The sequence below is a fragment of the Zea mays genome, chromosome 3, assembly GCF_902167145.1.
Source record: "Zea mays cultivar B73 chromosome 3, Zm-B73-REFERENCE-NAM-5.0, whole genome shotgun sequence".
NCBI classification, from domain to species: Eukaryota; Viridiplantae; Streptophyta; class Magnoliopsida; order Poales; family Poaceae; genus Zea; species Zea mays.
Genome location: NC_050098.1, coordinates 42,178,174 through 42,192,906, shown reverse-complemented (window position 1 = coordinate 42,192,906; position 14,733 = coordinate 42,178,174). Strand labels below are relative to the sequence as shown.

The 14,733-nt window shown below is 44.5% G+C and overlaps 1 protein-coding gene across 1 annotated transcript; it reads left to right on the top strand.

The window, feature by feature from the left end:
• Positions 1 to 6,569: 6,569 nt before the first annotated feature.
• LOC100192759 (uncharacterized) lies at positions 6,570 to 10,955 on the top strand. The gene is given in 6 exon segments (NM_001137957.1): positions 6,570 to 6,985; positions 8,719 to 8,824; positions 8,972 to 9,024; positions 9,274 to 9,405; positions 9,991 to 10,063; positions 10,483 to 10,955. Coding segments are annotated over 6 exon segments (843 nt in total). The 5' UTR covers positions 6,570 to 6,589; the 3' UTR covers positions 10,566 to 10,955.
• Positions 10,956 to 14,733: the final 3,778 nt, after the last annotated feature.

Genomic DNA, 14,733 nt, shown 5'->3' with positions numbered 1-14,733 from the left:
AGATTGGGAATTGAAACATTACAAACATTTGAATCAACCTTAGCTAATAAATTAGCATTCTCATTTCTAAGGTTGTCTATTGTCTCATGGCAAGTGCTTAGCTCACTAGATAATTTTTCACATTTTTCAACTTCTAGAGCATAAGCATTTTTAACCTTAACATGCTTTTTGTTTTCCTTGATTAGGAAGTCCTCTTGGGAGTCCAAGAGGTCATCCTTCTCATGGATGGCACTAATTAATTCATTTAACTTTTCTTTTTGTTGCATGTTTAGGTTGGCAAAGAGAGTACGTAAATTATCTTCCTCATCACTAGCATTATCATCACTAGAGGATTCATATCTAGTGGAGGATTTAGATTTAACCTTCTTCTTTTTGCCGTCCTTAGCCATGAGGCACTTGTGGCCGACGTTGGGGAAGAGGAGTCCCTTGGTGACGACGATGTTGGCGGCGTCCTCATCGTCGGAGGAGTCGCTAGAGCTTTCGTCGGAGTCCCACTCCCGACAAACATGGGCATCGCCGCCCTTCTTCTTGTAATACCTCTTCTTCTCCTTTCTTCTCCCCTTCTTGTCATCGCCCCTATCACTGTCACTAGAAATAGGACATTTTGCAATAAAGTGACCGGGCTTACCACACTTGTAGCAAACCTTCTTGGAGCGGGGCTTGTAATCTTTCCCCCTCCTTTGCTTGAGGATTTGGCGAAAGCTTTTGATGACAAGCGCCATTTCCTCATTGTCGAGCTTGGAGGCGTCGATTGGTTGTCTACTTGGTGTAGATTCCTCCTTCTTCTCCTCCGTCGCCTTGAATGCAACCGGTTGAGCTTCGGACGTGGAGGGACCGTCAAGCTCGTTGATCTTCCGTGAGCCCTTGATCATAAATTCAAAGCTCACAAAATTCCCGATTACTTCCTCGGGAGTCATTAGTGTATATCTTGGATTACCACGAATTAATTGTACTTGAGTAGGGTTAAGGAAAATAAGAGATCTTAGAATAACCTTAACCACCTCGTGGTCATCCCACTTTTTGCTCCCGAGGTTGCGCACTTGATTCACCAAGGTCTTGAGCCGGTTGTACATATCTTGTGGCTCCTCCCCTTGGCGAAGACGGAAGCGACCGAGCTCCCCCTCGATCGTTTCCCGCTTGGTGATCTTAGTGAGGTCATCACCCTCGTGCGCCGTCTTGAGCACGTCCCAAACTTCCTTGGCGCTTTTTAGTCCATGCACCTTGTTGTACTCCTCCCTACTTAGAGAGGCGAGGAGTATGGTTGTGGCTTGGGAGTTGAAGTGCTCGATTTGGGCCACCTCGTCCTCATCATAATCCTCATCCCCTATGGATGGTACCTGTGCTCCAAACTCAACAACATTCCATATACTTTTGTGGAGTGAGGTTAGATGAAATTTCATTAAATCACTCCACCTAGCATAATCTTCACCGTCAAAGGTTGGCGGTTTGCCTAATGGAACGGAAAGTAATGGAGTATGTCTAGAAGTACGAGGATAATGTAAGGGGATCTTACTAAACTTCTTGCGCTCATGGCGCTTAGAAGTTATGCAGGGCGCGTCGGAGCCGGAGGTAGATGGCGATGAAGTGTCGGTCTCGTAGTAGACCACCTTCCTCATCTTCTTTATTTTGTCGCCACTCCGATGCGATTTGTGAGAAGAAGTCTTCTTCTCCTTTTTCTTCTCCTTCTTCTTCTCCTTGTTGCGGGACTCTTCCGATGAAGCCTTCCCGTGGCTTGTAGCGGGCTTGTCGCCGGTCTCCATCTCCTTCTTGGCGAGTTCTCCCGACATCACTTCGAGCGGTTAGGCTCTAATGAAGCACCGGGTTCTGATACCAATTGAAATTCGCCTAGAGGGGGGGTGAATAGAGCGAAACTGAAATTCTCAAAAATAATCACAACTACAAGCCGAGTTAGCGTTAGAAATATAATTGAGTCCGCGAGAGAGGGCGAAAAACAAATCGCAAGCAAATAAGGAGTGTGACACGTGGATTTGTTTTACCGAGGTTCGGTTCTCGCAAACCTACTCCCCGTTGAGGTGGTCACAAAGACCGGGTCTCTTTCAACCCTTTCCCTCTCTCAAACGATCCCTCGGACCGAGTGAGCTTTTCTTCTCAATCACTTGGAACACAAAGTTCCCACAAGGACCACCACAAGATTGGTGTCTCTTGCCTCAATTACAAGTGAGTTTGATCGCAATGAAGAATCAAAGAAAGAAGAAAGCAATCCAAGCGCAAGAGCTCGAAAGAACACATGCAAATCTCTCTCACTAATCACTAGGGCGTTGTGTGGAGTTTGGAGAGGATTTGATCACTTGGGTGTGTCTAGAATTGAATGCTAGAGCTCTTGTAAGTAGTTGAAGTGGGAAAACTTGGATGACTTGAATGTGGGGTGGTTGGGGGTATTTATAGCCCCAACCACCAAACTAGCCGTTTGGTGGTGGCTGACTGTCGTATGGTGCACCGGACAGTCCGGTGCACACCGGACATGTCCGGTGCGCCAGCCACATCACCAGGCAGTGGGGATTCGACCGTTGGAGCTTCTGACTTCTGGGCCCGCCTGGTTGTCCGGTGTACACCGGACAAGTACTGTAGATTGTCCGGTGCACCGTCCCGCGCGTGCCTGACTTCTGCGCGCTTCTGGCGCGCATTAAATGCGCCTGCAGGTGACCGTTGGCGCGAAGTAGCCGTTGCTCTGCTGGTTCACCGGACAGTCCGGTGAATTATAGCGGAGCAATTTCTCGAGGCTGGCGAGTTCCCGAGGCTGGCGAGTTCCAGAGCCGCTCTTCCCTGGGGCACCGGACACTGTCCGGTGTACACCGGACAGTCCAGTGAATTATAGCGGAGCACCTTTGGATTTTCCCGAAGGTGATGAGTTTGACTTGGAGTCCTCTGGTGCACCGGACACTGTCCGGTGGTGCACCGGACAGTCCGGTGCGCCAGACCATAGGTGCCTTCGGTTATCCCTTTGCTCCTTTGTTGAACCCAATACTTGGTCTTTTTATTGGCTAAGTGTGAACCTTTGGCACCTGTATAACTTGTACACTAGAGCAAACTAATTAGTCCAATTATTTGTGTTGGGTAATTCAACCACCAAAATCATTTAGGAACTAGGTGTAAGCCTAATTCCCTTTCAACCGCACTCTGGGGCGAGCGGAATTTCTCGTCGTATTGAAGCTGTGCCACGGTATCACGGCGTCGCGCGGACTGAGTCATTGGAGCTCCATAACCGAGGTAATGAGGCCACCTTTCTGTCCGTTATCCCCTTGGTGTGGCGTAGCATGGATTCAATTGGGGAATGGGGGCGAGAATGGTGGAATTGGGCAGCGCCGGCCATGGCTCCGCCGCTGGCCACCTTGGGCGCCGCCGTTGTCGGACCGGAGTTGGGGGAAAAGTCTGGGCCGTCCGTCTATTGATCGACGACCACAGTTTAGTGCACGACAACGATTGGGCCAAGGGCGCGAGGATCGTCCGATCGGGATCGGATGGGTGAGAACCGTGAATGCGTTATTAATTCTGGGCCGTAGATTTGGGATCGGAAGGTCGTAAACGAATACCGATTTGTAAGCAGGCCGATCTAATCTGGGCCGCCTGTGTGTAAACGAATGGCTCGGATCCTACGATACCTCTTCGGTCGCGCTTTTGCAAAAGAGCCCCCTGGAAGGTAATAAATAAACCCGCCGTCCAGTGTGTGTTGTGCGCTGTGTCTTGGGAAAGTTTCCCTGAGACCCTTGTACTTTCTGCAAATGATGCGCCCAGTCCAGAGATCGTTTAAATTGAATAAATGAAATAGAAAATGGATTTTTAATATGAAAATAATTACTAGAACTTGATAAATTCATAGAAAATCCATTTTTAGTCCAAATTAATCCACTCCACTTTCTAAAATTTTGTAATTTTATTGTTTATCACCTAGAGCCTCTGTTTTTACATGAAAACATTAGTAAAATAAATTTCTCGCTTAATCCTATTTCAACCACATGAAACCTTTGGAAATTCATATTTTAAAATCTATAACTCCAAAAATTATGATTCCTGTTCCTAGGATTTTATTTTAATGTGTAGATTATTACTGTGTATTTTGTTTACATGTTTGGTGTGATGTTAATTTCCTCTATATACTGTGCTTGTTTGTATTGTGGTGAGTAGAAGAGCCCGTGACTGAGGATCCTGGTGAGCAGCAGATAGAAGTAGCTGAGCAGGAGCTCATTGAAGGCAAGTTGTGCCTTTGACCACTTTTTACCCAATAATGTTCTTTAATATCATTTATTCATGCATAGGTTAATTTTGATGGGACCCGATAGGTCACCCTAGATTGTTTATCACATTACCTTGTTTACCCCTGAATCACTTGGGTAGTTTGCTATTGCTTTACATGGTTTTGGGATAATCATTTATTATATCTATGTTCCAATTCTTTTATTATTCTATTTATGTTCATGTCAAGATTATTACTGTTAATTGGAACATAAAGCTTAACTTGAGTAACACGTGCCACCACAAGGGATTAATGGGACGCCCTTGGCTGACTAATTAGGAAAGCTAGTGGAAGACTACCTTACCCGAAAGGGGCAAGGGCAGTAGGGGAGTTGCATGCAAGGAGGTTCTCGGGTTGATTTAGCTGCGATGGCGGTCAGACGGGGGATTCTTGCAAGTGCTCTTCCCATAAACTGTAGCGGGTTTTTGGAAGCTAGTGGAACTTTGTAAAGGCCTCGTAGTGTTGCCCTGCCTCGCCTCCTTGGTAGAGGTGTATGGGAGTCGCGACCCCTTGGCAGATGGGTAACATGACTTGTGGGTAAAGGGTACAACCTCTGCAGAGTGTAAAACTGGTATACTAGCCGAGCTCACGGTCATGAGCAGCTCAGGACTCTCTGATGATTAAATTATGGAACTTAAATTCAATTTTGTCATTTGCATATGCATGGGATTATTATTAATTTTGTTCTATTACTTTACTTAAGGTTTGGTATTTACTTACACTTAGTAACTGCTAATAAAATTTTGACCAACTACTTAAAAGCAATGCTCAGCTTTAACCCCTGTCATTGATTAGCCTTACACATCACATGAACTCCCACCTTTGTGAGTTCATGTCCATCGGTTCCCCACAACTTGTTGAGCGATGATCATGTGTGAGCTCACCCTTGCTGTCTCACACCCCCCCACAGGAGAAGAACATGTGGTTCAAGAGGAGTCACGTATCGAGGAGTTTGATTCGATCTAGGTGGCGTTTCCCAGTTGACTTTTGCGCCAAGGACGATCCTTAGTTCGTTTTATATTTATATTTTATTTTGTAATAAGACTTCTGCTGTGTAATAAACACTCTGATGTTTTATGACATTTATCTTTATACACTCTGTTATTATATATGTTGTCTTCTTGGCGCATGTATGAGATGCACCTGGCTTTGTTTCTTAAAGCCGGGTGTGACACCTTTAACTGTTAATTTTTTCACTTCTGGCAGTGAGGCAAGGTCTGCTTGGTTCAGCTTTTTTGGCCAGCTTTTCTGAGAATCTGACTATGTAGAGAATCTGACTGTGGGAAGAATCTGAGTATCGTGGGAATTACGTGCGAAGTAAGATGAAGTGGTTCAGAAAATTCAGGATCTAGAAAGCAACAAATTCCTACTATTGTGACGAATCGACTAATTCTTTATTATGTTGATTTTGGGCGGTTTTTAATAAAATGATTCTTATATAAACGAGCTGAAAATCTAGGGTGTTTGGCAATCTGCAACAGATTTTGGTGCCCATAAGTAAAAAATCTCAAACAAACAAACAGGGGCGATTCCTTAGAGTAACTCCGAGTGAAGGCGGAAACCAACCCGAAAACCAAAATTAGGGACTGATTCATTTTATATTGCTCCAACCGATCCCTCTTCTTTCACCAAAAAACTTTGCATCCCGTATCGAGCTCCCTCCCTCCCGCATATATTAGCGTCAGACATTGTTCTCCAATAACCTGGCGGCGTGCAGGCACAACACAAGGATCATGTCTTGAATGTGCAGCAAGGCCAGACCAATAAAGAATGTCAAGCAACCTAGAAGCCTAGGGAGGAATCGCATAAGGTTTTGTGGCCCCGTTTGGATCATTGGAATTGAATTCCATTTTAATAATTGTAATTTAGGCATATATCAATTAAATTAATTCAGTTTTATGTAAAATATATCAGTATACTATTATTAGCAAGATGTCGGAGATATTTATGTGCTACATTTTTACTATAGATGAGTGAGTCGAAGGTCGTCTTGTAATTAAAAAGTAGAAACAAATTTTAGTAATACATAAAATCATTTCTCATTCTTTACCTCATTAATTTGAGATAAACTTATATCAGAACTTTGGAAAATGGTAGAATATCAAATTTTAAGCTAAATAGATTATTTTATTAAATAAATTCTAATTCTATAAAATAAAGGGATCTAAACATCCCGTTAGGAAAATTGTTGGAATACACAATAGGTTTCAGTCCGAAAACTTTTTCGCCTCACTCAATAATCAGTTTGTGGCAGAAGTTTTTTAACATTCTTTTTGGAGTTGCTCTGCTCTTATCCCCACCGCGGAACCAGCAAAACCCGCTGCAGCCTTTCGAATTATGGCAGCTGCCGCAGCCGCGGGCGGAGCTGCATCAGCCGCCGTCGCCAGCCAAGAACCTATGAAGGCTCTCGGCACAGGCATCCTCCGCCGCTCCGCGCCGCACTGGTCCACAGCCGCCGCTTCCTTCTTTTCCCCACCCTTCCGCCCCCGCCGCTGCCGTCGCGCGCCCGCTCCTGCAGCCGCCGCGCGTACCCCGCGGTCCCGCGCGAGTGCCAAGGCCCGGGCGAAGCTCCTGGCGGAGGTTGAGGCCCGGGACCCCTGGCTCGCCTCCCTCTCGCTGCTTCCGACCGACGACATCCCCAGTGCTGACGCCACCACCAACGGGTGGGTGATTGGGGTGGATCCTGACATTGGAGGCGCCATCGCCGTCCTCTCGCCTGACGGCTCGTCTCAGGTTCGACCTGCAGCCATGCTAGGATAGTCGGGAAAAAGCTAGCTTTGATATGTGTTTGCGCAAGCGTGCTTTAGGTAAGGACTGTTTGCATACAAGACTAATTGATAGCTAGCTAAAAACATGCATTAAAGCGGTAAGAACGTTAAAACATTATGAACCACCTTTTTAACATTTAAACAAACATTGAAACGTCTTTTCAAACTTGACATAGAAGTTCAAATATAGAATAAGTTCATACATAAGTTGAGTACTTAGTTCACAAATCAAATAGCATAAAAAGAAATAGATCAAGTTCAACGACATAAGTTCAACCACATAAGTTACAACTTGTATCTATGATCAGTAACCATCATCTAACTCATCAATATTAAGACCATGAGCATCCACGTCTTGATCATCACCATCTTTTCCACTGTTGCTTTGTTCAATTTCATCTTCCATATCAAGATCATCAAGAATATATTCCTTGTCATCTTCATTTGCTGAATTAGTCTCCTCTTTCTCAAGGTCTTCATTCCTTCTCACCCACCCACCAGCAGCTCTCCTAGGAAAATTACGACCTCTGAGATGTGCAGATGCACCAATACCTTCATCAACTTGGTCCCATGATAAATTGAAATTATCTCCAAGACTCCAAGAGCATTGCTAACATGAGAAGAATTAGCTAATGGATCAACCCATTTATTGTCCCAATCAAAGTCTTCTAAAATCAAAGTATCAAAGTTTTTCCCTTCCTCATGTATTTTTTGAAACCTATCAGCCATCTTTCTGTTGTATGAAACATATACCAAGTCAATCAACCTTTTGTGCTCTAACCTATTCCTCTCACTGTGAGAAAATAGAGATTGATTCACTGTGAGCAAAATCAACAAACAGAGCCTAAAACATTGGTCACATATGGCTAGAATACTCAATACTCACCAAATGATCAAATGGAGAGCAGTGTCACTGTCTGAAACTCTGATCTTGGGCGCTGGCTGCTGGTCTTGCTGATGAGGAGGGAGGAGGGGGAGCCGCAGAGGTCAGAGGAGAGGATGGAGGCTGCTGGAGGAGTGGAGGTGGAGGATGGCTGGTCAGAGGAGGGCGACGGCGCAGGTCTGCTGTGGGCGGCTGGCGGCGGCGCATGTCTGCTGATCAGGTGGAGATGGTTGGGTGGAGAGGAGGGTGGCGTAGGTCTGTTGACGTTGGAGGAGAGGAGGGCGGCGGCCGGCTGTGCCTCCACGGCTCCACGTGCCGGAGAGGAAGACGACGGCGCTGAGTCGTTGACGTTGGAGGAGAGGAGGGCGGCAGTCGGCTGTGCCTCCACGCGCTGGTCACCAAGCTGGAGAAAAACCTAAAGGCTCAGGAAAGGCCCACGGATGGGTAGAACGTCCTCAGCATGCGTAAAACGTCCTAAAACGCGATTAGGACGCTTAAGCGACTTTTAAACGTCCAAAACAGACGTTCTACGCCACTTTCCTAAAACGCTCGGACGTTTCAGCTCCTAATCACGTTTTCTCGCTTAAACGACGCTTAAACGACGTTTAAGCAACGTTTTAATAACAATGGCTAAAAATCAGTTCATAATAAGTGGCCTTGTCTTTTAGACAAGTCTTGAACTAAAAATCCGTTCATAATAAGTGGGATAATTTTTTAGACAAGTCTTCAACTAGTTGTTAGCCAGCAATAACTAATTTGGACTTTAGTCCCAGCTAGTAACTAGCCATGTGTATAAAGCAATTGGCATCATGCAGGTGTTTGACAACCCGTTCGTGCACATTGTGGTGTCAGAAGTCATCCGTAAGCGACTGGACACCAAGTCAATTATCCAACTGCTCCGTGGCCTTGATGCGCCTCCTGGTAACTGCCCTGGAGAAAACTTAGTGGCACTATGGCCACCCATATAAGACTCAGTAGTTGCAGTAAATCAGTGACCATATTCTCTCATCATTATACCCATTATGTGGAATACACAGCTGTTTACGGTATTTTCTGTTATTTTTTAAGGAACTACGGCATACATTGAGAAGTCTAGCCCATTTCCAACTGATGGAAAGCAGGTTTGTTCCTGGTCTCCCGAACGTTATGGCACTAAAATTCTTGCCATTTGTGTACTCATGTTTTCTAAGCTAATTCTCGCATAAGCTGAAGCTAGGCATGCCACTAAGATAATCGGATCTAGCTACACCTGGTTCAAAATTTTATTGAACATTGAACCTAGTCACGCCGATTGAATATTGAATTTCATGTGTTTTGAATTATCACAGAATTTGCCAATAATCTCCCTTCTATTGTTTTCTGGCATACAGGGATGGTGGAGCACTGGTTTCTCATATGGCTTGTGGATTGCTTCTCTAGTGGCTTCGGGGTTTTCGGTTGTCCCGATTGCATCTCAGACATGGAAGGCTTACTTTGGGCTAATGCGAAGTGAAACACCAAAGGTTTGTCGCTCTTGTTGTGTCTTATACGATATCTCCATGCCCCTCATCTAATAGAAGATTCTGTTTTTGTAAATAAAATGTCACTGACTCACTGATACCAACTCCAGCCTAGACCTGACCAAACTACAGGTTTGGATCGGGCCAGAAAAAACTTGTCGGGTTAAAATCTTTGGTCTGTGGTGGGTCTGGTCAGCCTATTTCTCCATTTGTCCTATACTTTGGTTGGGTCATGGGTCAAAATCACCCAAACCCAAACCGATGCGTTGGCGGGTTGGTCAGGTCAGTTTTTTTTTTCATGTGGGTTTGGTAGTCCATGATCAGCTCTACTCCAGCCCAAGCCTTTCTCGTTATAGGGAAAATTAATGTTTTTTTGAAAACCAAATTTCAGTGTAACCCATTTATTACTGCAGGGATATACATTGATGTTAGAGTCAGACAAAAACAAACATATTTGTAGGTTTTTCTTTCTTAGCATTTGAGCACGATTTTTTATGTCTTGTCAGCATCGACTTTCTGCTATTATGCTAATTCCAGAATCCAGATCTAACATAGTTCTCTTATATTTGCACTATATAATTGTTACAGGATGATAGCAGACAAGCTGCTTCAATTTTGTTCCCTGACAAAGATCAGTCCTTGAAGTTGAAAAAACACCATGGTATGCATCCTACTGTGTTAACTGCCTTTCTTCAAGTAGCTTTGGCACCTGATGGCTAACATTGTTAGCTTCGCTCTTCTGTTAATGCTAAATCTGCATGACCATCGGGAAGAAATTTGACATAAATATGCAGTATAAATGTTGTTTTTCTGTGTGCTGTCGTGCAAGGTGCCCTGAATAAAATTAGAATCAAACCAAAATTGGTCTGGTTTGCAATCCGTACTAGCCAATATTTGTGACAAATTGGGAGAGGTATGCTCTTGTGGATTTAATGCACATTAGCCAAAATAGAGATTGAGTTAATATAGCTTTTGACTTAATTAGCAGCATAATCCATTTTATCAACTCATCGAAAGTAGTTAGCAATATACTTTGTACAGTTTGACTGAGGTCGGTGATGTGTTCGTGTCTTCATGCAGGGCGAGCAGAGGCTCTTCTGTTAGCAGCCTATGGGAAAGGCCTTGTGCTGCCATCGGGGAAGTTCAGCAAAACCTCAGTTTGATGTCTATGGTGATTGCAGATTGACTTGCCATTTTTTTGGGGGTAAACAGAGGCTCTTCTGTTAGCAGCCTATGGGAAAGGCCTTGTACGATGCCTATGGTGATTGCCGACTGACTTACCATTTCCTGTATTGATGGTACTGCAAATTTTCATTTCGCTTAGGAGGCCCCAATCAAGACATTAAGGTTGAATCTGCTGTAAGTTTGCAAACCGTAATAGAGATCATAGCTAACCCATCATTTTTCGTGGAATGCATTACAGCATTAGACATTTCCCATTGTGTCCTTAGTGTGGCAGGCTACCTAGATGAAATCTGGATGTTGTAAACATGTAATGATGGAAACTGGAATGAACTGGTCGTCTTTTCGGTGAAAGTGGACTCGTTTGCTCATTTTGCTACACTGACATGGTTGGGTTGGCAGTGTTGTGTTTTAAGGTGTTTGGTTTGAAGAATGAGTTAGTCCATCATCTTCTCACTTCTCACTTTTTTGTTTGGTTTGTGAAATGGATTGAGTTGATCCATCATCACCTCATTCCTTATAGTTATTTAGTTAGTACTAATGTGAGGAATGAGGTCATCCCACCAAATTTAAGGAATGGACACATGATGCACCACCACATTTTGGATGGAGTGATTCCTCAAACCAAACACTCCATACATTATCACGAGAAAGACATACTCCAATTATTGCTAAGACACTCTTATGGGTCCTGACATAAGAAACTGACTTTGGGGCCCATAGCGGAGGGGGGCGTTGTCCATGGCGGCCCCATGGTCTAGAGTCTGTTTGGTTGGGCTGTGGTGAAAAAAAGCTGTTGTGTGTTGTGAGCTATTAAAAAGTTAAAATTTATTTAGTGGAAATCACTAAAAGCCGCTAAAAGTTTTTCCATTTATATTTTCATAGTTTATCCGAAACCCACTAAAAGCAGGTCCAGAGGTGCTTTCAGTTTTGCACTGTGAGAAAGTCAGCTTTTAGAAAAAACTGCTTCCTGATTTCAACCTTTTGGTTTGGCTTTTGGCTTGGGGACAAAAGTCAAAAGCCAAACCAAACACACCCTAGGACCTCTCTTGGTCTCTCCGTGACTCCTTGTGTATTGGGTGTCTCGAGGAACTAATGGTGTAAGCCCTAGGGGCTCATCTTGTCTCGGGGCACTTGCCGAGCTTGACTCAGTTCAGTGCGGCTTGTTGGTTGACCGAGTTTGGCTTGGCTCGCCACCCAATGAGCTGAAGAATAAGGCTCGGCTCACGAGCTTCATTTTGATAAATAGTATTGCATTATATAATGACTTAATAATATATAAATGTGAAATATATAATCATCATTCAATATTAATCTAAATTGTAAATCATTATATATCCATTATTAAATGCTAAGGAATGAGTCAAAAATCTATAAAATTATTCAATATTCATCATTATTCTATAGGTTGATTGATTTGGTGAGCTCAAGAGCCTGCTCGTGAGTTGGAACGAGCCGGCTTGGCTCGGCTCGCTACTCCAGCAAGCTCAAAATCCTAGCTCGGCTCATGAGCCGTCCCGAGCTCGAGCCGGTTCACGAGCCTCGAGCTTTTTTCTAGCCTTAGGTATAAGTCTCTAGAGCCTCTTGTGTCTTGAAGCACATGTCGATGTGAGCCACCATAGTCCCTCGTGTCCTGAGGCACTTGAGAGTATAAACCATCGAGGCCTCTTACTCCTTAGGGCTCTTGGGGTGTTTTTGCCGAATTGTCGTCATGGCCTAGCAGCCTGGCTGCGCTCATCGCCTGGCTAGCTCGGGAGCCTGGCTGCCCACGTGTAAATTTAGCCTCTCAACCTGGCTCCACAGAAACGAGATCAAGATACGTTTCCTGGGAGCCTGACTGCTCGTGGCGCAAGGCTTCCGCGTTTAGGTAGTTTTAGCCTTCTAGCCCGGCTGCTTACTAGGTGACAAATAACAGCTCATCTGGACCATGCTCATATGGTACAAGTGCACAAACAGAGTGAGTTGCAGTAGCCGGGACAGACTAGCTTCAGCCTAGATCAGTTGAACGGGCCGAGCCGGTCAGGCATAAGGTCGCAAACACGCCCTTGATGATATAAATAAGCTTTTGAGGGCCCTCGTGTCTCAAGGCACCTGACGATATAAGTCGTCGAGCCCCTCATATTCCAGCTCAGGCCTAACGGTGTAAGCCTCCCTGGTGGCTTCGTTATATTAGTCTATTAGGTTATAGGTTAGGTATAGGGGTGGATAACGAGCCAGCTCGGCTCGGCTCGTTCGAGTTCGAGCTGGCTCGTTAAGCTAACGAGCCAGCTCGGCTCGGCTCGTTAAGGTAACGAGCCACAGAGTCAGCTCGGCTCGGCTCGTTTACGAGCTCGAGCTGGCTCGTTTAGCTCGCGAGCCAGAGCAGAAAAAAATAAAATGTATATAATAATTATTTTTTAGTTAATTTTAAACTAATTTAACAATAGAAAATAGTAATTATGCTCATAGCTTCACAAACTATGTCAATATAACACCGAATTAGTACAATTCATCACTCATTAATTCACAATTCACATACATATTCATCAGTTTAACCCATAATTATATTTGCATAGACCAAATTAACACATAGACATAGTTCATTAATCATTAGTTTAATTCATAGGCCATATACACCTCACATATATATAACATGTTCATCAATTATTCTATAAATGATATGTATATAGTTTCGTTTTACTAGAATATGGTAGCTCGTTTAGCTCGCGAGCTGGCTCGTTAACGAACCGAGCTAGGATGTCAGCTCAGCTCGTGACAAAATTCAAACGAGCCGATCCGAGTCAAGCCGAGCTGACTATTAAACGAGCGAGTCAGCGAGCCACGAGCATTTTGTCCAGCCCTAGTTAGGTACCAGGGCACCTGACGAGATAAGTGGTATCCTTAGAGTATTTCTAACATAACCCAATAATTATAATCTCAAGCCTTAATTTAAGGAAAAGTGAAAAAACAACCATCCAACGGATGTGTTGAGCACCATATGTGCCACCTAAAGAGGCTGGACGGACTGTCCCTAGATACGGACGGTCCTCGTATAGATCAGAACAGACAGTTTAGCCCTCCTTTCCATGTGTGTTTATCTATCTAAACTCGCGAATTCTGCTGGTGAACGCCTAGGAACGGGTTCAGACCTCTCCCTTATATATATGAAAGATGTACGACCTATTACTAGCACTAACAATAGAACCAATCAATCTATATTTCATTTCATTACCTTCTTTTTCTTGGAGTAGCAGTAATTTAGCCTAGATTTAGTATTCTTCTATCTCTATTTTTACCTCTCTTCGATTCTACATCAAGCGTCTTGGTTAGGCTGCCAACCCCATTACAAAACATATAATCTCTCATCCCTGACGGGATTGTCTGTGGGATGAGATTCAAGTGTTGTTTACGCTCGTCGCCGCCTCTGCTCGTGCTCGTGCGTGGACCGTTTGTAGGGTCACAGACCGTTAGACTCCACAGACTGTCCACGCTGTTGATACATACCATAGTGATTGACGCCAAATCGACAGCAACATGATCCTTACAAGGCTCCCTATTCCCCCGCATGCGAAAAATGTCTCCTCCGCTGCGGATATGACACTTCTCTCGGCTACTCACTTCTAGCACGGCCTTGTGTTCCTGCAGCCGTACCGGAGCGCGAACCCTCCGCTGGCGCCGACACCGCGCTTCTTAGGCAGCGGTTCTCATCAATCGCACTCTCACGCCGTCTTAACAGTGATTCGCACTCTCGCTGACGCTTCCTGACGCCGAGACACTGGTGGCTGGGATGACGGGGAGGATGTTGACGGAATATTCATTTGACGGCGAGACGATTAATAGGAAGTTGTGCCATGAGTAGCACGATTACGAGGTTTAACATGTTTTTTTAGGAAAATAAAATGGAGCTGTTGGAGTGCAGTCTTTGTTTAGAGCAAAAGCTTTTAAGGATGTCCCAATTAGAAGCTATTTTTTTAGGAGCTGTTGAAGATGCTTTTATTGTAGGTATAGTTTGTGCACGGGCAAAGGGTGGCCAATTACATCGCTATAGATGGGAACCGTTACTGACGTGGAATCTCATTGGGCCAGATATCCTTCTGACCTTGTGCAATGAGCCCCATGTTCCCGTGTCGTCATACGATAGTTCTTGTAGAAATAGATGCAACACCGATG